The 25,963-nt window shown below is 54.9% G+C and overlaps 5 protein-coding genes across 7 annotated transcripts in view; all 5 read left to right on the top strand.

Moving 5' to 3' along the window:
* LOC128915987 (protocadherin gamma-C5-like) overlaps window positions 1-25,963 on the top strand; it is a 248,422-nt gene that overhangs the window by 104,118 nt on the left and 118,341 nt on the right. The gene's annotated exons all lie outside the window — the stretch shown is intronic.
* On the top strand, window positions 1,050-3,865 carry LOC128916212 (protocadherin gamma-B5-like). The gene has a single exon (XM_054217573.1). The coding sequence runs from the start codon at window positions 1,382-1,384 to the stop codon at window positions 3,863-3,865; it is 2,484 nt and encodes an 827-aa protein (XP_054073548.1). The 5' UTR covers window positions 1,050-1,381.
* Window positions 6,424-21,105, top strand: LOC128915989 (protocadherin gamma-A10-like). The gene is made up of 2 exons (XM_054217052.1): window positions 6,424-8,983; window positions 20,951-21,105. Exons 1-2 carry the CDS (start codon window positions 6,554-6,556, stop codon window positions 21,098-21,100), a joined length of 2,580 nt encoding a protein of 859 aa, XP_054073027.1. The 5' UTR covers window positions 6,424-6,553; the 3' UTR covers window positions 21,101-21,105.
* LOC128915994 (protocadherin gamma-B5-like) lies at window positions 16,247-19,762 on the top strand. Its single transcript, XM_054217058.1, has one exon. It carries the CDS (start codon window positions 16,264-16,266, stop codon window positions 18,739-18,741), a length of 2,478 nt encoding a protein of 825 aa, XP_054073033.1. The 5' UTR covers window positions 16,247-16,263; the 3' UTR covers window positions 18,742-19,762.
* Window positions 21,131-23,998, top strand: LOC128916211 (protocadherin gamma-A12-like). Its single transcript, XM_054217572.1, has one exon. The coding sequence runs from the start codon at window positions 21,131-21,133 to the stop codon at window positions 23,996-23,998; it is 2,868 nt and encodes a 955-aa protein (XP_054073547.1).

Genomic DNA, 25,963 nt, shown 5'->3' with positions numbered 1-25,963 from the left:
CTTTATTGTTCCTTTCTAATATATAAAGGAGGCTTAAAAGAAAACGGAGAAAGATTTTTATCAGGGCATGCTGTGATAGGACAAGGGGCAATGGTTTTAAACTGCAAGAGGGTAGGTTTCAAATGGTCAAAAAGGAAGAACTGTTTTATGATGAGAGTTTTGAGGCAGTGGAACAGGTTGCCCAGAGAAGTGGATGCAGCAGCACTGAAAGGGTCAAAGGACAGGTTTAACGATGCTTTGAGGAACCTGATCTAGTGAAGGATGTGCCTGACCATGGCAGACAAGTGGACTGCATCATCTCTAAAGGAACACAAACCATTCTATGGTTCTAGGAAAGATTTGACGTGGCTTTGCACGTTCGTGTTTTCTGCCCCTCAAATATGGAGATTAAAAAAATAAGGAACTTCTGTGAATGACAAAACTGTAAATGTTGTTCTGCTCTCTTAATATAGAGATATACAGCTTGGTCTTAGGATGATACATTTCTCAGAGTGATTATTCTTCTCTTTAAAATATAAATCGACAGTGTGACAAACGCCAGAGACTTCCATGAGCAAAAGGAAGACATGCAGTGAAGATGGAAACACTTTGCCAGCCCATCATGAAAGAATAGCCCTAACTTCAGCTTCATTCTGTGCCTGATTGCTTATTGATTACTGAAACAGGTATCCTTCCTTCTTGGTAGTCGTCCCATGTCAGGAAAGCAGAACTGAAGATACCTGAAAGAGCACTAAAAAGCCATGCCATCGTTTCTTCCTCTTATAGATCCTTCTGGATTTTATGAAGAGCAGCCGAGTTGCTTTTTTTATTGCTCCGCCATGAGTAGTTACTACCGACTATTCATTGTGGCTCAAGGAGATGACCTGAAAGTACTTGACAGCGTATCTCAGGTTTAAAAGCCTTTGGAGTTCCAGCAAGCAAGTGCCCCTGCGCTTCCTGATTCTAACAAAAGAGAGACCCCAAAGCTGGGGGCAGCCACTAAACACTAAAAAGGCTGCAGTGTTGTGGTGGTGCATGAATACATGCATATGTTTTGCTCTACCATGAATAATTACTTCGAACTATTCACGGCGACTCAAGGAGATGACCTAAAAGTACTTGACAGCATATCTCAGTTTAAAAAGCCTTAGGAGATGAAGCAATAAAGTGTCCCCGTGCTTCTTGATTCTAAAAAAAAGAGACCCCAAAGCTGGGGACAGACACTGAACAGCCGTCAAAATTCTGGTCCCCGGGAGCGCTAGCATGGGCCGGCTGCTGTGTCGTGGCAGCGCCTCCGGGTGCCGCTGTTGGCCGACGCGGAGCGGCGCTGGAGCCGCAGCCGCAGCCCGAGCCGGAGCCACGGCAGCGGCAGGAGGGAGGAGCGCGGCGAGCTCTGGCGACAATGGCGGTGAGGCAGAGGCAGAGCAGGCAGCGAGCTGTGGGGCGAGCGGTGCTGCTGCCCGCTTTGCTGCTGGTGTTGTGCTGCCGGGCGGCGGCGGAGCGAATCCGGTACGCCATCCCCGAGGAGCTGGGCAGAGGCTCGCTGGTGGGGCCGCTGGCGCGGGACCTGGGGCTGAGCCCGGCGGAGCTGCCGGCACGCAAGCTGCGGCTCAGCGCGGAGAAGCAATACTTCACGGTGAGCGGGGAGAACGGGAACCTGTACGTGAGCGAGAGGCTGGACCGGGAGGAGATGTGCGGCGAGTCGGCGTCCTGCTCCGTCAGCTTCGAGGCGCTGGTGCAGAACCCGCTCAACGTTTTCCACGTCGAGGTGGCCATCCAGGACGCCAACGACAACGCGCCGCACTTCCTACAAGACAATTTCCAGCTGGAGATCAGCGAGTTGACTTCTCCCGGAGCTCGGTTCTACTTGGGCATAGCGGAAGACCCGGACGTGGGCAGCAACTCACTGCAGGGCTACGAGCTGGAGAGCAACGCATACTTCGAGGTGGAGGTGAAGGAGAGCCAGGACGGCAGCAAGTTCGCGGAGCTGGTGCTGCGCCGTGCGCTGGACCGGGAGAGCGAGCAGAGCGTGCGTCTGGTGCTGACGGCGGTGGACGGCGGCGATCCGCCCCGCAGCGGCACCGCCCAGCTCTGCATCAACGTCACGGACGCCAACGACAACCCACCCGTGTTCGCACAGGACCGGTACCGCACAAGCCTGCGCGAGGACGCGCCGCCGGGCTCGACGGTGCTGAACGTCTCCGCCTCCGACGCCGACGCCGGCACCAACGCACGCATCACCTACGGCTTCGGGAAAATGCCGGCCAAGGTGCTTCAGAAGTTCGTGGTGGAGGCGGAGAGCGGGACGATCAGGCTGCAGGAGGCGCTGGACTTCGAGGACACGCGCGCGTTCAGCCTGGCCGTGGAGGCGAGGGACGGGGGCGGTCTGGTGGCGCACTGCGAAGTGGAAGTGGAGGTGCTGGACGTGAACGACAACGCGCCCGAAATCACGGTGACGTCGGTGTCGAGCCCTGTGCCCGAGGACGCGCCGGCCGGCACGGTGGTGGCCCTGTTGAAAGTGCGGGACCGTGACTCCGGGGAGAACGGTCAGGTGTGGTGCGAGCTGTCGGGCGAGGCGCCGCTGTCGATGGTGTCGTCGTCGGTGGGGTCGTACAAGGTGGTGACGGCGAGCGCGCTGGACCGCGAGCAGGCGTCCGAGCACCGAGTGACGGTGGTGGCCAGGGACCGGGGCAGCCCGTCGCTGTCGAGCCGCGCGTCGCTGGTGCTGGAGGTGTCGGACGTGAACGACAACGCGCCGGTGTTCGAGGAGGCGGCCTACAGCGCCTACGTGTCGGAGAACAACGCGGCGGGCGCGCCGGTGGTGCGCGTGCGCGCGCGGGACGCGGACGCGGGCGCCAACGGGCGCGTGAGCTACTGGCTGGCGGGCGGCAGCGCGGGCGCGGCGCCCTACGTGTCGGTGGAGGCGCGGAGCGGCGCGGTGTACGCGCAGCGCTCCTTCGACTACGAGCAGTGCCGCGAGTTCGCGGTGGCGGTGCGGGCGCAGGACGGCGGGGCGCCGTCGCGGAGCTCCACGGCCACGGTGCGCGTCTTCGTGCTGGACCGCAACGACAACGCGCCGCGGGTGCTCTGGCCGCCGGCGGCGGCGGCGGGAGCGTCGGGTTCGGGAGCGTCGTCGTTGCCGGCGGCGTTCGAGGTGGTGCCGCGTTCGGCCGAGGCCGGCTACCTGGTGGGCAAGGTGGTGGCGGTGGACGCGGACGCGGGGCGCAACGCGTGGCTGTCGTACGAGCTGGTGCAGGCGTCGGAGCCGGCGCTGTTCCGCGTGGGGCTGCACAGCGGCGAGGTGCGGACGGCGCGGGCCGTGTCGGAGAGGGACGCGGCGAAGCAGCGTGTGGTGGCCGTGGTGAAGGACCACGGGCAGCCGGCGCTGTCGGCCACGGCCACGCTGCACGTGGTGCTGGCCGAGAGCTTGCAGGAGGCGCTGCCGGAGCTGAGCGAGCGGGCGGCGGGCGCCGACTCGGCGGCCGAGCTGCAGTTCTACCTGGTGCTGGCGCTGGCGCTGCTCTCCGCCCTCTTCCTGCTGAGCGTGGCGCTGGCCGTGCTGGCGCGGCTGCGCCGGGCCGGGCCGCCCGCCGTGCTGCGCTGCCTGGGCGCGCAGCGCTTCTCCGTGCCCGGCGCCGCCTTCCCGGCCGACTTCTGCGAGGGCACCTTGCCCTACTCCTACAACCTGTGCGTGGCGCCGGCACGCGCCGTGGCCGAGGGCGCTTGGCTGCCGCCACCGCTGCCCAGCGTGCCCGCGGAGGAGCTGCTCGGTGCGGAGCCCTGCGGGAAGCCGACCCCGAGCAGCAGCGCCGGCGCGGGAGAGCCGTCCACCGACGCCGACGCCCCGCAGGTGTGTAAGCCCTCTCGCTCTCGCTGTTTTCCTTGATCTGTGCTGAACTTCCTTGCCTGTTCCCCTGGTGTTTCGGGTATGGTATGGATGGGGAGGGCTTGTCCTTGTGTCCGTGAGATAATGAAGAACTGTAGTAACTGCCATTCGGGTTTGGGCTTGTACTTAGACTTCGCTGATAGCTGGAAAGAAACCCCTTGGTTACGGTTTTTAGGTATTGTTCTCCGAAAGGGAACTTCCGTGTAGCTCCATGAATGGAAAAGAGACAGGTCTCTTGTCCCTAGTGAAAGAAGAAAGTGCTGCCAAACTTTTTGTTGAATGCTGCTGCAGAAACAGTAGTAGTAATTAATGGGACGGCTTAATTTCGCGTGTCTGGGAAGTCCTGATCCTTGTCTCCGTGAAGGAAAGAACAGGGTATGCCCCTTCCACTCACATTAGGAATCAAGTGGCCACACTTCGTGGTTCTTCGGTAGTCATGGGTTCAGATGAGAGGTTTTGACTACAACTCTTGCTCGAGTTTGTTACGGTAAACGCGGTAAATTAAGGGTTCTGAAACACGGAAAATGTAGTGAACGCTCGTTGTCCGAAAGAAAGGTGAGTGGGGCTCCACGAGTGGAGAAGTTATAGGTTGTTCCTCTTCATTGTTACAGAATGTTCTACCTCTTCCACCGTGTGTCCTCTCGTCCTTTGGAGTCCTGCTGCTGCAGAAATTACAGCATTAATGGGATGGATGAATTTTGTCCAGGAATGATTTATCTGAGTTCTTTTTTCTTCCATCCGGGAGGTAGTCCCTTTTTTTTACCGTTTCCTTATCTGTCTTTCATACACACGTGGAGGTGTAGAACAGGATCTCAAGAAAATCAAAATAATCACGTTTAGTGTTTCAGAGCCCTTCTTTTCAGCTCCCCTTTTCCCAAAGAGAAGTACTTGGACCAGGTTGATCGCGCTTACAGAGGAATACTAGACTGGGCAATTCGGTCTCTTGGCCACTTTTTGAAGCAGTTGTTATGTCCTCCTGTTTACAAGTGGAGGCCTGAGGACATAGGTAAAACGAGGAGGAAATGCTCAAACTGACAGAAATTAGGCACTTGAACCAAGTCCATGGTCCGCATAGTTCAGGGTGTGCAGCCGTACTTGTCCTTTAGCCGTCTTACAGTATTTGCTTGAAAAGGTGACCTACCAATGTGAAGACTCAAGAATTAGACGAATGCTTTACTACTGAGCATCAATCTCTTACATCATCATTTGTGAGAAAATCAATCTCCCTCCATGGTCGTTCAAGCTATCTAATTACTCGATTAAATGTAATGTGTGCTCTTCAAAAGGGAAACCGCACGTTGAAGTCCTTCAACTTTCCTGCTCCAGTGTTAGCTTTCTCTGTATATGTACCAACATCTCAGTGTAATTCAATTTAGAAGGGGGGGGCGCTCTACCCACCCTGAGAACATACATAAACGGACAAGGAAAAACTCAAAATGTCAGTTTATGGTGTGCAGCCATACTTGTTTTCAGCCACCATACAGTATTTGGTTGAATACGATCCTACGATCGTATGTCCTACGATCATGAAGATTCATGAATTAGATGAATGCTTTACTGATAAGCATCAATCTCTTCAACCGCCATTAAAACCGTTAAACATTTTTTAAAATCTAAAAAAAAATTAAAATTAATACTATTGAAGTTCCGGCTGCGTGGGTTAGTGACCCCGATACCTCACGTTGTCCGGGACGGAGTTGGTCTGAATATCACGTTTTCTTATAGCAGAGCATGTTTTCTTTTGTCGTCCTTGTACCAATCATTCAGGCACGACTGCTACAACATGTTCTGATGAGGTCTGTGCTTTGGGACGGATACGATAAGACTCGTAATATTCTACTCGTCATATTACCAAAAAAAATATTTCACTCTACATCTTTCTGCAGTAGAAAGTCATATTTCCTCTGCGGTAGAAATAATATGCGTCTTTTAATAAAAGAAGGGCGTAGAGAAAATGCTCTGCCCGGAAATCCCTGCCCTCCCTTTGAGGGAGGATCTTCATTGTTGCTTTGTTTTCTTAGTCGTGATGTGGGGACTAATGTGGCTGTAGGACGTCCTTTTGATCTGCAGAAACCGTGAGGGAAACGTCATTTAGCACGACCGCTAAAAAAAGCTGTGCAATTCGTGATCGAGATTGTGCTGTCGGATTAATGCGATAAGGGTCGCAGTACTTTACACGTCATATATTACCGTACATCTCTCACCATTTCCAATTCGTTTTTCCCGTGTGGTAGAAATACCACAACCACAGTGAGTGTCTGCCTCCCTGCTGCTCATGGGATCCTCGGGGAACAAAGGAGAGATGGGCTGGAGAAAAGACATCGCAGGAGAATCCCGGAGGAGGGGAAACGATGTGTCCGTGTTGAGTGTCTCGCCGCCGCGAGCTGCCCGTGGGAAAGGGCAGCGCTGGGTGGCTGCAGTGCCAGGAGGAGGCTGCAGGCGCCGCTGTTGACCGAGGAGGAACGAGAGGAAGGCCGGAGGGTGCAGGCAGCCCCGCCCGCTGCGGCCAGGCTCGCTCGCTGTCTGCCTGGATGGGCGGGCGAGCGGGCGGACGGTCTCGGAGCGTCCGGGCCGTGCGGAGCCGTAGTGCAACGAGGTGGAGGGGCCGGCGGCACCGCCCGGGAGAGGCGAACCCGTCTCCGAGACGGATCGGGAGGCGAAACGGCGGGCTGCGGTTCCGCGTCGGAGATGTTTGCGGCGAGGAGGCTCTGGGTCTGGCAGGAGCGAGCCCTGCTGTGGTGCGTCCTGGTGGCAGCGTGGGAGGCGGCGTGGGGTCAGCTGCGCTACTCGGTTCCCGAGGAGATGCCGAAGGGCTCGTTCGTGGGCGACGTAGCTAAGGACCTGGCGCTGGACCTGCCGACGCTCCAAGACCGCGGCGTCCGCATAGTATCCGAAGGTAAGACCAAGTATTTCGCTCTGCACGGGAAGACGGGACATTTAGTGACGGCGGAGAGGATAGACAGAGAGCAGCTGTGCGAGAGTGTGCAGCAATGCGTGCTGCGCTGTGAGGTGATCGTGGAGGGGGAGATGAAGCTTTATGAAATCGAAGTGGAAATCACGGACATTAACGACAACGCCCCCAGCTTTCGAGAAACAGAAACGGAGCTGAGAATGAGCGAGATGACAGCCCCGGGGTCGCGATTTCCCCTGGCCGGGGCACAGGACCCGGACGTGGGACGGAATTCCCTGCAGAGGTACGAGCTGAGCGGTGACGAGCACTTCTCGCTGTCCGTGCAGGCGGGCCCCGGCGGGGACCAGCGTCCCGAGCTGGTGCTGGCGAAGGCGCTGGACCGGGAGGAGGCGGCCTTTCACGAGCTGGTGCTGAGGGCGAGCGACGGCGGCGAGCCGTCGCGGACGGGCACGGTGCGGATCCGCGTGGCGGTGCTGGACGCCAACGACAACGCGCCCGCGTTCAGTCAGGCGGAGTACACGGTGCGTGTGGCGGAGGACGTGCCCGTGGGCTCCGCCCTGCTCACCGTCACGGCCATCGATGCCGACGAAGGGATGAACGGCGATGTGAAATACAGTTTCCATAAAATTTCAGACCAGGCGTCGAATCTTTTTTCCCTGGACTCTGAGACAGGAGAAATATTTCTTAAGGACAATTTGGACTTCGAGGAGATCTCCTCACATGAACTCGAAGTGCAGGTACACGATGGAGGAGAGCTTTTCGACACGGCGAAAGTCACAATCACGGTGACAGACGTGAATGACAACACACCCGAGATTTCGGTGAGGTCTGTACTGAGCGAGATCTCTGAGGACGCCCCGCCGGGGACGGTGGTGGCCCTGCTGCACGTGCAGGACCGCGACTCGGGCCCCAACGGCCAGGTGACCTGCTCGCTCGACGACAGCCTCCCTTTCCAGCTGCGGAGCTCTCGGGGCAGCTACTACAGCATGGTGACGGCGCGGGAGCTGGACCGTGAGGCGGTGTCGGAGTACAACGTGACGGTGCGGGCGTCGGACGGCGGTTCGCCGCCGCTGTGGAGTAGCGCGGTGCTGTCGCTGCGGGTGCTGGACGTGAACGACAACGCGCCGGTGTTCGCGGAGGCGCGGTACAGCGCGCGGGTGGCCGAGAACAACGCGGCGGGCGCGCTGGTGCTGACGGTGCGGGCGGCGGACGCGGACTGGGGTCAGAACGCGCGCGTGCGGTACCGGCTGTGGGAGGGGCGCGTGCGGGGCGCGCCGCTGTCGTCGTACGTGTCGGTGCACGCGGAGACGGGCGCGCTGTACGCGCTGCGCTCCTTCGACCACGAGGAGGTGCGCGAGGTGGGGCTGTGGGTGCGGGCGGAGGACGGCGGCGCGCCGTCGCTGAGCAGCAACGTGTCGGTGCGCCTGGTGATCGTGGACGAGAACGACAACGCGCCGCAGGTGCTGTACCCGCCGTCGGCGTCGGGCGCGGGCTGGGCGGGCGTGGAGCTGGCGCCGCGGTCGGCGGAGCCCGGGGCGCTGGTGGCCAAGGTGGTGGCGGTGGACGCGGACGCGGGGCAGAACGCGTGGCTGTCGTACGAGCTGGCGAAGGCGACGGAGCCGGCGCTGTTCCGCGTGGGGCTGCACAGCGGCGAGGTGCGCACGGCGCGGGTGCCGCTGTCCCGCGACGCGGCGCGGCAGAGCCTGGTGGTGGTGGTGAAGGACCACGGGCGTCCGGCGCTGTCGGCCACGGCCACGCTGACGGTGGTGCTGGCCGAGAGCGTGGGCGAGCTGCTGTCGGAGCTGGGCAGCGCGGCGGCGGCGGCGGCGGGCGAGCCGTCCGTCAGCCTGACGCGCTGGCTGGTGCTGGCCGTGGCGGCCGTGTCCTGCCTCTTCCTCGCCTTCCTGCTGCTGCTGCTGGCGCTGCGCCTGCGGCGCTGGCGCCGCTCGCAGCTGCTGGCGGCGGGCAGCGGCGCCTTGCGCGGCGTCCCGGCCTCGCACTTCGTGGGCATCGACGGCGTCCGCGCCTTCCTGCACTCCTACTCGCACGAGGTGTCGCTCACCGCCGACTCGCGCAAGAGCCAGCTCCGCTTCTCGGGCGGCAGCTGCTGCGACACCCTCCCGGCGCGCCCGCCGCCCGACGAGCCCGCGCCGCTGCTCGCCGAGGACGCCGACGGCGCCCGCCGCGCCGACCCCGCCGCTCCCCCGGTGAGTTCCTCCCACCACGCTTGCTCCGCGACTCCTCCCTCTCCCGGTTCTCTACCGTTTCCCACCCGTGTTCTCTGTCCTGTCTGTACTATGAGGTTTAGTTACAAGGATGACAGAGCTTCGTTTATCAACTCGCTGTGTGGTGGTGCCTCTTTCTCTGGGGAGGTGAACGTGGTCTCGTTGTTCAGCGTTAGAGTAGGTGTGTGAGGCAGGAGAGGTGGGGCTGCTGTTGGCTGGAGCTTCCTTGGAGTGGAGCTTTGTGTTGTTATCATGTGCCAGGTCGTTTCTCCTTTGTCCACATCGTGTGTCAGTGTTAGCTCTTCTGAACCTATGTATTGTCAGCAAATGGAAATGTTAGTTATTTTCAGGGTCAGCTATCTTTCCGACAGCAGCTGTGCTTGAGTAGGATGAGGGTGTTTTAGAAGGGACTGTTAATGTCCCCCTGTATAACTCACCTGCTCCTCCTTTCTGCTCTTCTCAGCCTTTCGGTTTCTCGATAATAACGTAGTGGGCAACAAAATGTCTTTGTATTCGTCCAAGCTTTGATGTTTGTGCACAGAGTGGAAGAATGGGCCTCGATACAACTGGTCCCTTGTAGATGTCTGTGTGCCTCTAGTGAAGATGAAAGAAAGTCGTAGAAGTTGGGTGGCTGCACATGAAGGTCTACTTCACAGGAGATATGTTTTAATGATTCCCTGTCTTTTAAGGCTGATTTATTGAAAAGCCTCTGCTTGTGTCTTGGGTTGACACAAGCATATGGGAAGAGCCATAGGAGGGTGGGAGGGAGATATTCAAGGTGTGAGGGAGGATGTAAGGAGAGGGATGCAGATGTTCGCTGATCCAGTCTCCCCTGGAGGACCGCTCTCCTTTTCCCTGTAGGCTTCTGATGTTTCCTCTCTGAAGCGTCATGAGCAGACAATTGTATCTTCCTTGTCAGTGTGGAGATGTGAAGATATCTATGTGAAGTCCATGGAGTGCTCCTTATGAAAGGTGAAGAGAAATGTTTTGGGGCACCTGTCTCTTTTGTGTTGTGTGCTTGCAAATTATAATGGTCAAAGAACACCATGCAAGTTGTGAAGGGTTGGAGATGAGAGTGGTGGGAGCTGCATGCTAGAGGCACAAGAGATATGTTTACACCCTTCATCATTCACTGACCTGCTGTAGTATCATAAAATGTGAGTTTCATCTTCCCAAAGAAATTTGGCTAGAGGACATGTGATTCCAGCTGTCTTGGGAGCCCTGGGATGTTCTTCCTCTGGTTCTGCAGGTTGTTATCAATGCTTACCAAACAATGAATTATGTACTTATGACAAGTGACATAATGGGAGCTTTGGGAAGAGCTAACTGTGTATTTCCTACCTTCTAAATACATGACTTAGGTGCCTTCTTTGCATGCCATATTCTAGAAGAGTATGTAGTGATCCCCTCCTTTCTGTGGGTGTTCACTTTCTGCCGTACTCGTTGTGATGATCTGAATATCCATTCCTTGAACTTGTTCAGCTGCCAAGACAAAGACTTTGATGGACTCTGTTTGCCTAGGTTGTCACTGAATGTAATGCTCTTTTGCCTGTGACTAACATTTGGACAAAATATTGCATACAGTCTGTGGTCAAGTAAAGGCTGTGAATGCAGAGGAAGGAGAGTGAGAGGCTGGCTCCGAGCCGTGCAAATAAGTGTGTCACTGTGGTTTTGGCTAAGCAGTGGTTTAATTTCATGCCTGCTGCTGAGGCCTGTGGCATTCATACTCTGATTCTTGATTCCCTGTCATGAAAAATTGTAAAGTATTAGCACAATAAAAATTCATGTAGAATGATGATGCATGGGCAGAAAGGTCATAATTCCTGAGTGAAAGCTCCTTTATCCATCTGTATTTCATTGGAACATAGCTATGTTGAGTTTCTTCATAGATGTAATTACACTTTCTTTCAGGCCTTTGTGTCCTGCAAGGTCATGGTTCATTTTCCCCATGGCTGCATAGTTCTTTTGAATTTGAAACTGTGAGTGTTGTTTTGTAGCAAATATTTTCTTCCCTTGTCAAGCCTTCAGCCACCTGAAGAAACCTAGGATGACTTAACTTGAGATAGAGGCCTATGATAAGTGTTTATACTCACAACTCCATATTTGTCTGCAGATGAGCAGGCTACAGCGTAGAAAAAGTTGATGAGAGCTGTTGAATATTTCTTAAAATGAACCCTTGTACAATGCAGTCCAGAGGAAGACCTTAGGTTTGCACTAGTGCTTGAAACATCAGTGATTTGCAGGTGCTCAGGGGGATGAATTTCAACACCAGCAGTGAAGACTGAGAAGACTTCCCGGTGAGCTTCTCTGCAAGACTTTGTCTTTAATGGTTCCTTGCCTTCCTGATCTGATTTTGTTCAGCTCCTGGTTTCCTCTGTATGTAGGTTAAGTTTGAAGTAGTGGCATATCTTCATTCAGCCACGTGTTGTGTGTAGAGAAGACTTCGGGAAGCTCTGTTAGCAGGGGTGACAAAGAAGAACTGATGGTCATTTCCCTGCCAGTCATAGTTAGTCTGTTGGTACATGGTTGTGGTACTATGCGGTTTCAATTCCTTCCACTGAATATGTTTGGCCTAAGATATATTATTGCACCTGATCAGTTCCTTTCTGTTCCAATAGAATTTAATATAGTAGGCAGTATATATTTTATAATATTTAATATAGGAAAGAGTTATAGTCAGTAGCTCACTGTCAAGGTGGGCTCCAGTAACATGGGGTGTTCCTCAAGGGTGCATTCTGGGACCAATACTATTTAATATATCTCAATAATATCTGCCTCAATGAGTGTCATGGTTTCATCTGGGATGGATGTGACATTCTTGCTAGCAGATGGTGTAGTGCTATGTTTTGGATTTGGGATGGAAATAGTGTTGGTATAACAATGATGTTCTTGGTTGTGCTAAGCAGTCAAGGCCTTTTCTGCTCCTCATGCCACCCCCACCAGTGAGTAGGCTGGGAGTGCACAAGAAGTTGGGTGGGGATACAGCCGGGACAGCTGACCCAGACTGACCAAAGGACTATTCCATACCTTGTGGTATCGTGCTCCATATATAGAACTGGTGGAAGAAGAAAGAAGGGTGGGACTTTTGGAGTTATGGCGTTTGTCTTCTCAAGTAACCATTATGTGTGATGGAGCCCTATTTTCCTGGAGATGTCTGAAGAGCTGCCTGCCAATAGGAAGTGGTGAAAGGACTCCTTATTTTGCTTGGCTTGTGTGCATGACATTTTCTTTACTTATTAAACTGTCTTTTTCTCAGCCCATGAGTCTTCCCGCTTTTCTCCTTCTGATTCTCTCCACCATCCCAACCAGGTAAGTGAGCAAGAGTCTGTACGGTCTTAGCTGCTGGCTGTGGTTATCCTACAACAATGACATAGATGGTAGGAGTGATCGCGCAGCAAGTTTGCAGACAACACCTAGTTGAGTGGTACCATTGATTCACTGGAGGGAAGGCAAGCCATCCAGAGGGACCTGGACAGGCTGGCAGAGTGGACCCATGTGAACATAATGAAGTTGAAGAAGGCCAAGCTCAAGGTCTTGCACCTGGGTGAGGGCAGTCCCCAGTTTCAATACAGACTGGGTTACTGAGAGTACCCTTGTGAAGCAGGACTTGAGGGTAGTGGTAGGTGACAAAAAGGACATGAGCTGGCAATGTGCACTTGATTTCCAGCGGCATTATTGCTCAGAGTTATAGTTGGTATGAGAGGCAGGTAAAGTGGAGTTAACTGTTGACTTGAGTTTCTTTAGAGCGGGGCTTTGTATTTTATTATGCATTACTGTGTTACACACTGTTCACTGACCCACTGTCTCCTGGAGGACAAATCCTCTTTTACTTTTAGAACCTTGATGTTTCTTTTCTAAAGTGCAGTCAACACACAAATCTATTTTCCTTCTTAGTACAGAGATGTCAAGATATGTACGTGAAGTCTGTGTCCTGGTGCTCGTGCAGTTTATGGAAAAATGGTCTAGAAAGTTGGACATTTGAAGCCATGTGCTTGCCAAAACTCCATAGAAGTTGTGTGGGCTTGGAGAAGAGCAATGCAAGTGTCTTCTTCCCATATAAATTTGGTCAGAGATATTAGGAACTCTGGGAGGTGCTTCCTGTGTGTTTGCATGTTGTCATCAATGTTTACCTAACATTTTATTGAAGTACTTATGATAAATCTGTAAGGGGAACTGTGGAGGAGCCAACTGTGTACTCTTTTCCTACTAAATACCTTAATTGTGTTTCGGCTCTAAGTGCCATAATGTAGAAGACTATGTTGTAATCCCTTCCTTTTTGCAAGTGTTAACTTCTTGCCTTCCTTTTTTTGGTGGGCTCAAGGTGGGCTGCCTTTTGAGATAATGTGTGGAAGATGCCATCTGTTACATTTGTCTGACTGTCCTGTAGGTGTCTTTCATGTTTACAGCTGCAAAGAGCTTTCACAGACATGTTTCCATAAAGGGTTACTGTAAGCAATGCTCTTCCTTGTTACATACAGAAGCTGAGAAGTCAAATATTATCCATGGCAAGAAGATGTTGTCTGTGCAACTGTTCTTTGGGTGGAGTCCATCTGCAAATTAGGAAGATCAACAACCATGCAAGCTCTGAATGGTTTGAGAAGAGTCTCTGGGGTGTTGTGTGTGAGAAGGTCCTGGTGGAGGGAAGGCATGTGTTTTGTCAGTTCTCAGGGTTTCTTCCTGGCCTATGGAAAATAGGTCTCAAAGTGTCTTATTTCTGGATATCGCATAGTAGTTTGGACTCCAGCTGGCTAAGTTGTGGGTTCATCAGTTTACTTTCCTGTTGCATGAGGTTTCCTGTGAATTCTGGTTTAATTCTTGCCCTTGCTTGTTGCAAAGAGGTAAAGGTTTGCCCCTCTGTGTTTGATAATGTGTCCTAAAATGTGTGTCTGATAATGTGTCACTGGAAGAAATGCTATGCTTGTTGCATGCACGTGGTGAGAAGTCCATGCGGCATTGGTGAGAGAGTGTCCTTGAAACAGGAAGAAAGGGGGTTGTACTCTCTATCAGGCTGGGCTGTGGTATAATTTCACGCCTGCTGCCAAGGCCTCTGTCACTTACACTAAGGCTGCCTTTAAGAAACTCCTGAAAGGGAATGACAACGCTCTGATGAATTTTGTCTGCAAGCAGAAACCATGGAAGTGCAAACACGCTTCAGGGGTGGGCACATTGTCTAATACCTGCTGTATGAAATGTCATCTTTCCATCTATATATCCTTGAAAGTCTGTGATGTGGAGTTTTATCCTGGTTGTATAAAGGTTTCCCCAGCCTTGACCAATCTTCAGATGTTATCCATGCTTCCTGCTAATGTGAAATGACTGCTGACGTTTTGTCAATATTAAAATTGGTGTGAATGTAGGGGATGGGAGGGTATTTTTGTCAGAAATTTCTGGGTTTGGGCTTGTTATTTGAAACATGTGTGAGGCAGTTGCTCATTTAATGACCTGCCATGTCTGGTACAGCATTTCCTGACAATGCTAGTTATTAGGTGTAGACGTAAACATTGCATTAATGGCTGCAGAGACACATAGCTTCCAAAGTGCCCATGTGCATGATGGTGTCTACGAGCTGATACTTAAGACCGATTCTTGAACTGAGTTGCAGATCGCTTATGCCCCTTAGAATATTTACTTGTGTTTCCCTGAAATGAAATGCTCTTTTTCCTGTGGCTGACACATAACCAAAATATGGGATACTATCTCTGGGGTAACTAAAGGTTGTGAATGTAGAGCAAGGAAGGTGAGAGGCTGTCTTGGAACCAGGAAAATAGGTGGGTTAATGTGGTTTTGTCTGAGCAATGGCTTGATTTCATGCCTGGTGCCAAGGCCTGTGCCATTTTTTCTGTGATCCTGGTTTTCCTGTCATGAAAGGCACTTAAGACAGAATATTACGTGTGAGGAAAATGAAGCAGAATGTAAACGAGAATATGTTGTCCTTTCTCAGAAGACTGACCCCATGATATTGTGTTTATACTTATGGCTCCATATTTGTGGGAGACATTTTTCCAAATACGAGAGGGTCAAATCTGCCAGTTGTGATGGGTTGTAGAGAAGACAAGTGAACTCTGAAAGAGTTGAGGTTCTTCAGCTTGCAGAACAGAAGGCTCTGGGGAGACCTTGTTATACATTTTTAATATACAAAGGCGGTTTAAAAGAAAGCTGGAGAAAGACTTTTTACCTGGCCCTTTCTTAACAGCACAAGGGGCAATGGTTTTAAACTGCAAGAGGATAGGTTTCAAATGGTCAAAAGGAAGAAGTGGTTTATGAGAGTGTTGAGGCAGTGGAACAGGTTGCCCAGAGAAGTTGTGGATGCAGCAGCACTGAAAGGGTCAAAGGACAGGTGTAATGGTGCTTTGAGCAACCTGAACTCGTGAAGGATGTGCCTACCAGGGCAGAGACATGGACTCCATCATCTCTAAAGGAACACAAACCGTTCTATGATTCTATGAAAGACTCAACGTAGCTTTGCACTTTCCCATTTCTGCCCCTCAAGGATGGAGATTAAAAAAAGAAGGAACTTTTGGGAATGACAAAAAAAATGCAATTGTTTTTCTGCTATCTTAGCATAGCGCTATACAGCTTGCCTTTAGGGTGATACATTTCTTAGGGTGATTATTCTTCTCCCTAAAATTTAATTCGACAGTGCGAAACATCACAGATTTCAATGAGCAACAGAAAGACATGCAGTGAATATTGAAACCCTTTGCCAGACCATCATGAAAGGATAGCACTACCTTCTGCTTCATTCTGTGCCTGATTGCTTATTGATTACTGAAACAGGAATCCTTCCTTCTTGGTAGTCCATATCAGGAAAGCAGAATTGAAATACCTGAAAGAGTGCCGAAAAGATATGACACCCTTTATTGCTCTTATGATCCTTCTTGATATTATGAAAAGCAACTGAGTTGATTTATTTATTACTCTGCCATGAGTAGTTACTACCGACTATTCACTGCGACTCAAGGAGATGACCTAAAAGTACTTGACAGCGTATCTCAGTTTTAAAAGTCTTTGGAGTTGCAGAAAGCAAGTGCCTCCGCGCTTCGTGATTGTAAAAAGAAGAGACCCCAAAGCTGGGAACAGCCACAGAAAAGCGGCCGAAAGCCCGGCCCCCGGAAGCACGGGCATGGGCCGGCTGCTGTGTCGTGGCGGCGCCTCCGGGTGCCGCTGTTGGCCGACACGGAGCGGCGCTGGAGCCGAAGCCGCAGCCCGAGCCGGAGTCGCGGAAGCGGCAGGAGGGAGGAGCGCGGCGAGCTCTGGCGAGAATGGCGGTGAGGCAGAGGCAAAGGCAGCGGCAAGCGGTCGGGCGAGCGGTGCTGCTGCCCGCTTTGCTGCTGGTGTTGTGCTGCCGGGCGGCGGCGGAGCGGATCCGGTACGCCATCCCCGAGGAGCTGGGCAGAGGCTCGCTGGTGGGGCCGCTGGCGCGGGACCTGGGGCTGAGCCCGGCGGAGCTGCCGGCACGCAAGCTGCGGCTCAGCGCGGAGAAGCAATACTTCACGGTGAGCGGGGAGAGCGGGAACCTGTACGTGAGCGAGAGGCTGGACCGGGAGGAGATGTGCGGCGAGTCGGCTTCTTGCTCCGTCAGCTTCGAGGCGCTGGTGCAGAACCCGCTCAACGTTTTCCACGTCGAGGTGGCCATCCAGGACGTCAACGACAACGCGCCGCACTTCCTGCGAGACAATTTCCAGCTGGAGATCAGCGAGTTGACTCCTCCCGGAGCTCGGTTCTACTTGGGCATAGCGGAAGACCCGGACGTGGGCAGCAACTCGCTGCAGGGCTACGAGCTGGAGAGCAACGCATACTTCGAGGTGGAGGTGAAGGAGAGCCAGGACGGCAGCAAGTTCGCGGAGCTGGTGCTGCGCCATGCGTTGGACCGGGAGAGCGAGCAGAGCGTGCGTCTGGTGCTGACGGCGGTGGACGGCGGCGATCCGCCCCGCAGCGGCACCGCCCAGCTCTGCATCAACGTCACGGACGCCAACGACAACCCACCCGTGTTCGCACAGGACCGGTACCGCACAAGCCTGCGCGAGGACGCGCCGCCGGGCTCGACGGTGCTGAACGTCTCCGCCTCCGACGCCGACGCCGGCACCAACGCCCGCATCACCTACGGCTTCGGGGAAACGCCGGCCAAGGTGCTTCAGAAGTTCGTGGTGGAGGCGGAGAGCGGGACGATCAGGCTGCAGGAGGCGCTGGACTTCGAGGACACGCGCGCGTTCAGCGTGGCCGTGGAGGCGAGGGACGGGGGCGGTCTGGTGGCGCACTGCAAGGTGGAAGTGGAGGTGCTGGACGTGAACGACAACGCGCCCGAAATCACGGTGACGTCGGTGTCGAGCCCGGTGCCCGAGGACGCGCCGGCCGGCACGGTGGTGGCCCTGTTGAAAGTGCGGGACCGTGACTCCGGGGAGAACGGTCAGGTGTGGTGCGAGCTGTCGGGCGAGGCGCCGCTGTCGATGGTGTCGTCGTCGGTGGGGTCGTACAAAGTGGTGACGGCGAGCGCGCTGGACCGCGAGCAGGCGTCCGAGCACCGAGTGACGGTGGTGGCCAGGGACCGGGGCAGCCCGTCGCTGTCGAGCCGCGCGTCGCTGGTGCTGGAGGTGTCGGACGTGAACGACAACGCGCCGGTGTTCGAGGAGGCGGCCTACAGCGCCTACGTGTCGGAGAACAACGCGGCGGGCGCGCCGGTGGTGCGCGTGCGCGCGCGGGACGCGGACGCGGGCGCCAACGGGCGCGTGAGCTACTGGCTGGCGGGCGGCAGCGCGGGCGCGGCGCCCTACGTGTCGGTGGAGGCGCGGAGCGGCGCGGTGTACGCGCAGCGCTCCTTCGACTACGAGCAGTGCCGCGAGTTCGCGGTGGCGGTGCGGGCGCAGGACGGCGGGGCGCCGTCGCGGAGCTCCACGGCCACGGTGCGCGTCTTCGTGCTGGACCGCAACGACAACGCGCCGCGGGTGCTCTGGCCGGCGGCGGCGGGAGCGGGAGCGTCGGGGTCGGGAGCGTCGTCGTTGCCGGCGGCGTTCGAGGTGGTGCCGCGTTCGGCCGAGGCCGGCTACCTGGTGGGCAAGGTGGTGGCGGTGGACGCGGACGCGGGGCGCAACGCGTGGCTGTCGTACGAGCTGGTGCAGGCGTCGGAGCCGGCGCTGTTCCGCGTGGGGCTGCACAGCGGCGAGGTGCGGACGGCGCGGGCCGTGTCGGAGAGGGACGCGGCGAAGCAGCGTGTGGTGGCCGTGGTGAAGGACCACGGGCAGCCGGCGCTGTCGGCCACGGCCACGCTGCACGTGGTGCTGGCCGAGAGCTTGCAGGAGGCGCTGCCGGAGCTGAGCGAGCGGGCGGCGGGCGCCGACTCGGCGGCCGAGCTGCAGTTCTACCTGGTGCTGGCGCTGGCGCTGCTCTCCGCCCTCTTCCTGCTGAGCGTGGCGCTGGCCGTGCTGGCGCGGCTGCGCCGGGCCGGGCCGCCCGCCGTGCTGCGTTGCCTGGGCGCGCAGCGCTTCTCCGTGCCCGGCGCCGCCTTCCCGGCCGACTTCTGCGAGGGCACCTTGCCCTACTCCTACAACCTGTGCGTGGCGCCGGCACGCGCCGTGGCCGAGGGCGCTTGGCTGCCGCCACCGCTGCCCAGCGTGCCCGCGGAGGAGCTGCTCGGCGCGGAGCCCTGCGGGAAGCCGAGCCCGAGCAGCAGCGCCGGCGCGGGAGAGCCGCCCACCGACGCCCCGCAGGTGTGTAAGCCCTCTCGCTCTCGCTGTTTTCCTTGATCTGTGCTGAACCTCCTTGGCTGTTCCCCTGGGATTTCGGGCGCTGGTGTTGATGGGGAGTGCTGGTCCTTGTGTCCCTGAAGAAATGAAAGATTGGGGTAACTTTATTCCATTTAGAGCAGGCCGTTACCAGAAGCACTCCTTGGTTTCTCGATAGTCACATGTTGATGTTCAGCAAAGAGGTTTTGTCTCAAATTCTTGTGGTGCCTGAAGTCGTCTAACTTATTAAGGGTGCATGCGAATGTTTATTGTGTAGAACGAGATCCGCCGGTTCGGCGTGACAGACTCGGGGTTAGCACTTGCAGTTGGAGATGTTTCCTTTGTGATCGAATTTTTCCCTAAAACGTTTACTTGTACCTGTTTGATGGCCAGACACAAACCCGTTGGTTAATGTTTGTTCGGTATTGGACTCCCAAAGGAAAAGTGGATGTGGCTCCGTTAATGGAAACGTCACAGGTTCTTCATCCCTAGCGAAAGGAGAGAGTGTTGTCCAACTTTTGGTGGCAGGCTGCCGCAGAAATGGCAGAAATGGTAGCAGTAATGGGACGCGTTAATTCTATGTGTCTGGGGAGCGCTGATCCTCGTCTCCGTGAAGGAAGGAATGGGGTATACCCCTTCCACTCCCAGCAGGAATCAAGCGGTGGCACTTCTTGGTTCTTCGGTGGTCAGACGTTCAGGCAAGAGGTTTAGAGAGAACTGTCGAATGACTTATTAACGCTGAATGCGGTAAATTAAAGGTTCTGTACGACGGAGTTGGGAAAGTGTGTTGAACGCTGGGTGTTACAGGTTTCTTCTTCCCGTTCACTTTTTTTCTGAAGCGGCTGTAGTTGGTCCTGGTTGATAGCTGTATACAAACCCGCTGGTTAATTCTGTCTTTCGTAGGAAAGGTGGGTGTGGCTCCATGAATGGAGAAGTTAGAGGGTGGTCCTACGTTCTAAATACTCCCCTTTTCAGACATTTACCCTCTCGTCTTTTGGGTGAGGGCTGCTGCAGAAACGGCAGCATGAATGAGACGGATGAATTTTGTCCAGGCATGACTTTTACGAGTTCCTTGTGCAGTTATTTCTCTCTCTCTTTCTTGTTCTGTTTTGTTTTCTTTTGTTTTTATGTTCTTCCATACCCTTTGGTTGTTCCCTCTTTTAACCCGTTCTGATCTTGCCTTTCATACACAAGGAAAGTGTAGAATGAGATCTCAAGGGAGAAAAAACAGCGCATTTAGCGTTTCAGAGCCTGTCTTGTTTTCCTCTCCCCTTTTTCCAAAGAGAGGTGCTTGCACCTGGTTGATCGCCTTGAGAGGGGAATGCTAGACTGAACAACTACGAGCAACTTGTTGAAAGAGTTGTGTCTGCCTGTTTACAAGGGGAGGGCTCTACCCTTCCTGAGAATATATGTAAATAGAGAGTGAAATACTCAAAATGGGAGCAATTAGGCACTTGAATGAAGTCCATTTGCACATTTACAAATGGTCCATGCAGAGTTCAGGGGCTTGTGCCGTCGTACAGAAGTTGGTGGAAAAGGTGTCCTATAAAATAAAGATTAAAGAATTAGATGAATGCGTTACTAGTAAGCATCAATCTGTTACACCGTGGTTTCTGAAAAAAAAATCAAAGTGCCTCCCGCTGGTGTTACTGAGCCTGATATCTCAGGTTCTGCGCGGCGCGGTCGATGTTTATATCACGTTTTGTATAGAAGAGCCAGTTATGTTTTTCTGTCCTCGTTCGAGTGATTCAAGCATGCCTGCTACAAAGATTCCTGAGGAGGACCGTGATTTTGGAGGAATGGGATGAAACTCGTAATAATCTACAGATCATATTACGAAAAATTATTTTACTTCCCATCTATCGCCAATAGCAAGTCATTTTTCCTGTGCGGTAGAAATAACATGCATCGTTTAAGAAAAGAAGGGCTTAGAGAGAAAAGGCAATGCCGGAAATCCCCGCTTTCCCTTTGAGGGAGGATCTTCCTTGTTGCTTTGTTCTGTTGGTCGGGATGTGGGGAATTAATGTAGCTGTATGGCGCCCCTTTGATTTCCAGAGAGGGTGAGGAAAAAGTAATTCAAGCAGGACTGCTACAAAAAGCTTTAAAAATCATGATGGAGATTGTGCTGCAGGACTAATGGGATAAGGGTCGCAGTATTTTGCACGTTATATTCAGAAATATTAACAGATATAATATATCACCGTTACAAAAAGTGTTTCCAATTCGGTAGGGAGAAAAGACATCGCAGGAGATCCGCGGTGGCCGCGAAGCGATGAGTCCGTGGCGAGTGTCCCACCGCCGCGAGCTGCCCGTGGGAAAGGGCGGCGAGCGGCGCTGGGTAGCTGCAGTGCCGGGAGGAGGCTGCGGGCGCCGCTGTTGACCGAAGAGGAACGAGAGGAAGGCCGGAGCGATGACGGCAGCCCCGCCCGCTGCGGCCCGGCTTGCTCGCTTGCAGGCCTGCTGGCTGGGGCGGTCGGTAGGTTTGCGAGCGTCCGAGCCGTGCGGAGCCGTGTTGCAGCGAGGCGAAGGGGCCGGCGACAGTTCCCGGAGCGGCGAACCGGGGAAGGAGCCAGAGAGGGAGCTGTATCGTGCTGCAGATCGTCCTGTGGGAGGGGGAAAGTGCGGCGGTTCCGCGGCGACGATGTATGTGGCGGGGAGGTGGCGGTGCCGGCTGAATCGAGCCCTGCTGTGGTGTGTCCTGGTGACAGCGTGGGAGGCGGCGTGGGGGCAGCCGCGCTACTCGCTTCCTGAGGAGATGCCGAAGGGCTCGTTCGTGGGCGACGTGGCTAAGGACCTGGCGCTGGACCTGCCGGCCATCCAAGACGGCGGAGTCCGTCTTCTGTCCGAAAGTAGGACGCGGTATTTTGCCCTTCACGGGAAGACGGGACATTTAGTGACGGCGGAGAGGATAGACAGAGAGCAGCTGTGCGAGAGTGTGCAGCAATGCGTGCTGCGCTGTGAGGTGATCGTGGAGGGGGAAATGAAGGTTTATGGAATCGAAGTGGAAATCAGGGACATTAACGACAACGCCCCCAGCTTCAAGGAAATAGAGCTGGAGGAGAGAATAAGCGAGACAACAGCCCCGGGGTCGCGTTTTCCCCTGGCCGAAGCTCACGACCCGGACGTGGGACGGAATTCCCTGCAGAGGTACGAGCTGAGCGGTGACGAGCACTTCTCGCTGTCCGTGCAGGCGGGCCCCGGCGGGGACCAGCGTCCCGAGCTGGTGCTGGCGAAGGCGCTGGACCGGGAGGAGGCGGCCTTTCACGAGCTGGTGCTGAGGGCGAGCGACGGCGGCGAGCCGTCGCGGACGGGCACGGCGCGGATCCGCGTGGCAGTGTTGGACGCCAACGACAACGCTCCCGCGTTCAGCCAAGCGGAGTACACGGTGCGTGTGGCGGAGGACGTGCCCGTGGGCTCCGCCCTGCTCACCGTCACGGCCACCGACGCCGACGAAGGGATGAATTGTCACGTGAAATTCTCGGTGAAGAAAATCTCAGAGAAAGCCTCAAAAATTTTCCATCTGGACTCTGAGACGGGAGCGATTACGCTGTTGCGGAGCCTGGACTTCGAGGAAGGTGACTTGTACGAATTGCAGGTGCAGGCACGAGATGCAGGAGAACTTTTCGACACCGCGAAAGTCACAATCACGGTGACAGATGTGAATGACAACGCACCCGAAATGACAGTGTCGTCGGCGCTAAGAGACATCTCTGAGGACGCCCCGCCGGGGACGGTGGTGGCCCTGCTGCATGTGCAGCACCGCGACTCGGGCCCCAACGGCCAGGTGCGGTGCAGCATCGCCGAGAGCCTCCCGTTCCGTCTGGAGAAGTTGTTTAAAAATTACTACCGCGTGGTGACTGCCGAGGTGCTGGACCGTGAGGCGGTGTCGGAGTACAACGTGACGGTGCGGGCGTCGGACGGCGGTTCGCCGTCGCTGTGGAGCAGCGCGGTGCTGTCGCTGCGGGTGCTGGACGTGAACGACAACGCGCCGGTGTTCGCGGAGGCGCGGTACAGCGCGCGGGTGGCCGAGAACAACGCGGCGGGCGCGCTGGTGCTGACGGTGCGGGCGGCGGACGCGGACTGGGGTCAGAACGCGCGCGTGCGGTACCGGCTGTGGGAGGGGCGCGTGCGGGGCGCGCCGCTGTCGTCGTACGTGTCGGTGCACGCGGAGACGGGCGCGCTGTACGCGCTGCGCTCCTTCGACTACGAGGAGGTGCGCGAGGTGGGGCTGTGGGTGCGGGCGGAGGACGGCGGCGCGCCGTCGCTGAGCAGCAACGTGTCGGTGCGCCTGGTGATCGTGGACGAGAACGACAACGCGCCGCAGGTGCTGTACCCGCCGTCGGCGTCGGGCGCGGGCTGGGCGGGCGTGGAGCTGGCGCCGCGGTCGGCGGAGCCCGGGGCGCTGGTGGCCAAGGTGGTGGCGGTGGACGCGGACGCGGGGCAGAACGCGTGGCTGTCGTACGAGCTGGCGAAGGCGACGGAGCCGGCGCTGTTCCGCGTGGGGCTGCACAGCGGCGAGGTGCGCACGGCGCGGGTGCCGCTGTCCCGCGACGCGGCGCGGCAGAGCCTGGTGGTGGTGGTGAAGGACCACGGGCGTCCGGCGCTGTCGGCCACGGCCACGCTGACGGTGGTGCTGGCCGAGAGCGTGGGCGAGCTGCTGTCGGAGCTGGGCAGCGCGGCGGCGGCGGCGGCGGGCGAGCCGTCCGTCAGCCTGACGCGCTGGCTGGTGCTGGCCGTGGCGGCCGTGTCCTGCCTCTTCCTCGCCTTCCTGCTGCTGCTGCTGGCGCTGCGCCTGCGGCGCTGGCGCCGCTCGCAGCTGCTGGCGGCGGGCAGCGGCGCCTTGCGCGGCGTCCCGGCCTCGCACTTCGTGGGCATCGACGGCGTCCGCGCCTTCCTGCACTCCTACTCGCACGAGGTGTCGCTCACCGCCGACTCGCTCAAGAGCCAGCTCCGCTTCTCGGGCGGCAGCTGCTGCGACACCCTCCCGGCGCGCCCGCCGCCCGACGAGCCCGCGCCGCTGCTCGCCGAGGACGCCGACGGCGCCCGCCGCGCCGACCCCGCCGCTCCCCCGGTGAGTTCCTCCCACCACGCTTGCTCCGCCACGCCTCCCTCTCCCGCTTCTCTGCTCTTTGCCACCCGTGTTCTCTGTCCTGTCTGTACTATGAGGTTTATTTACAAGGAAGGCAAAGCTTCGTTGATCAGCTCGCTGTGTGGTGGTGTCTCTTTCTCTGGGGAGGTGAACGTGGTCTCGTTGTTCAGCGTTAGAGTAGGTGTGTGAGGCAGGAGAAGTGGGGCAGCTGTTGTCTTGGGTTTGGTTAGATGAGAGCTTTGTGTTTCTATCATGTGCCAGGTCGTTTCTCATTTTGTCCGCTGACTTAACACCAATTTACCTGTCAGTATTAGCTCTTCTGAACAAATATATTGCATTATCAGAAACTGGAAGTTTTCGTTATTTTCAGTGTGAACTTACTAGGTACTAGGATATGCTGTTGAAGGATAAAAGAGGGATGGTTTGCTCTTTCCCTGTTCAGTGCCTAGCTGTAATTTAACGCAATGCAGATGTCTTCTTCCTATATAAGTTTGGTTTGAGATATTGGGAGATCTGGGAGGTGCTTCCTATGTGTTTGCATGTTGTTATAAATTTTTAACTAACATTTTATTGAGGTACTTATGATAAATCCACGAGGGTAACTTTGGAGGAGACAACTGTGTATTCATTTCCCACTAAATACCTTTATTATGTACTTCTTTCCTTTTTGCAGGTGTTAACTTCTTGCCTTCCTTGTTTTGATGTGCTGAAGGTGGGCTGCCTTTCGAGATAATGTGTGGAAGGTGCCATCTGTTACATTTGTCTGACTCTCCTGTAGGTGTCTTTCATGTTTACAGCTGCAAAGAGCTTTCACAGACATGTTTCCATAAAGGGTTACTGTGAACCATGCTCTTCCTTGTTACATACAGAAGCTGAGAAGTCAAATATTATCCATGGCAAGGAGATGTTGTCTGTGCGACTGTTCTTTGGGTGGAGTCCATCTGCAAATTAGGAAGATCAACAACCATGCAAGCTCTGAATGGTTTGAGAAGAGTCTCTGGGGTGTTGTGTGTGAGAAGGTACTGGTGGAGGGAAGGCATGCGTTTTGTCAGTTCTCAGGGTTTCTTCCTGGCCTATGGAAAATAGGTCTCAAAGTGTCTTATTTCTGAATATTGCATAGTAGTTTGGACTCCAGCTGGCGAAGTTGTGGGTTCATCAGTTTACTTTCCTGTTGCATGAGGATTCCTGTGAATTCTGGTTTAATTCTTGCCCTTGCTTGTTGCAAAGAGGTAAAGGTTTGCCCCTCTGTGTTTGATAATGTGTCCTAAAATGTGTGTCTGATAATGTGTCACTGGAAGAAATGCTATGCTTGTTGCAGGCACGTGGTGAGAAGTCAGTTGCATGCACGTGGTGAGAAGTCTGTTGTATGCATGTGGTGAGAAGTCCATGCTACATTGGTGAGAGAGTGTCGTTGAAACAGGAAGAAAGGGGGTTGTACACTCCATCGGGCTGGGCTGTGGTATAATTCCACGCCTGCTGCCAAGGCCTCTGTCACTTACACTAAGGCTGCCTTTAAGAAACTCCTGAAAGGGAATGACAACGCTCTGATGAATTTTGTCTGCAAGCAGAAACCATGGAAGTTCAAACAGGCTTCAGGGGTGGGCACAGTGTCTAATACCTGCTGTATGAAATGTCATCTTTCCATCTATATATCCTTGAAAGACTGTGATGTGGAGTTTTATCCTGGTTGTATAAAGGTTTCCCCAGCCTCGACCAATCTTCAGATGTTATCCATGCTTCCTGCTAATGTGAAATGACTGCTGACGTTTTGTCAATATTAAAATTGGTGTGAATGTAGGGGATGGGAGGGTATTTTTGTCAGGAATTTCTGGGTTTGGGCTTGTTATTTGAAACATGTGTGAGGCAGTTGCTCATTTAATGACCTGCCATGTCTGGTACAGCATTTCCTGACAATGCTAGTTATTAGGCGTAGATGTAAACATTGCATTAATGGCTGCAGATTCACATAGCTTCCAAAGTGCCCATGTGCATGATGGTGTCTACGAGCTGATACTTAAGACTGATTCTTGAACTGAATTGCAGATCCCTTATGCCCCTTAGAACATTTACTTGTGTTTCCCTGAAATGAAATGCTTTTTTTCCTGTGGCTGACTGTCGTGGTTTAGCCTCGGACGGCAACAAAGAACCACGTGC

Source organism: Rissa tridactyla, chromosome 11 (assembly GCF_028500815.1).
Source record: "Rissa tridactyla isolate bRisTri1 chromosome 11, bRisTri1.patW.cur.20221130, whole genome shotgun sequence".
Classification (NCBI taxonomy): domain Eukaryota; kingdom Metazoa; phylum Chordata; class Aves; order Charadriiformes; family Laridae; genus Rissa; species Rissa tridactyla.
The sequence above is the reverse complement of the archived record's forward strand: the minus strand, read 5'-3'. Positions and strand labels throughout refer to the sequence as shown.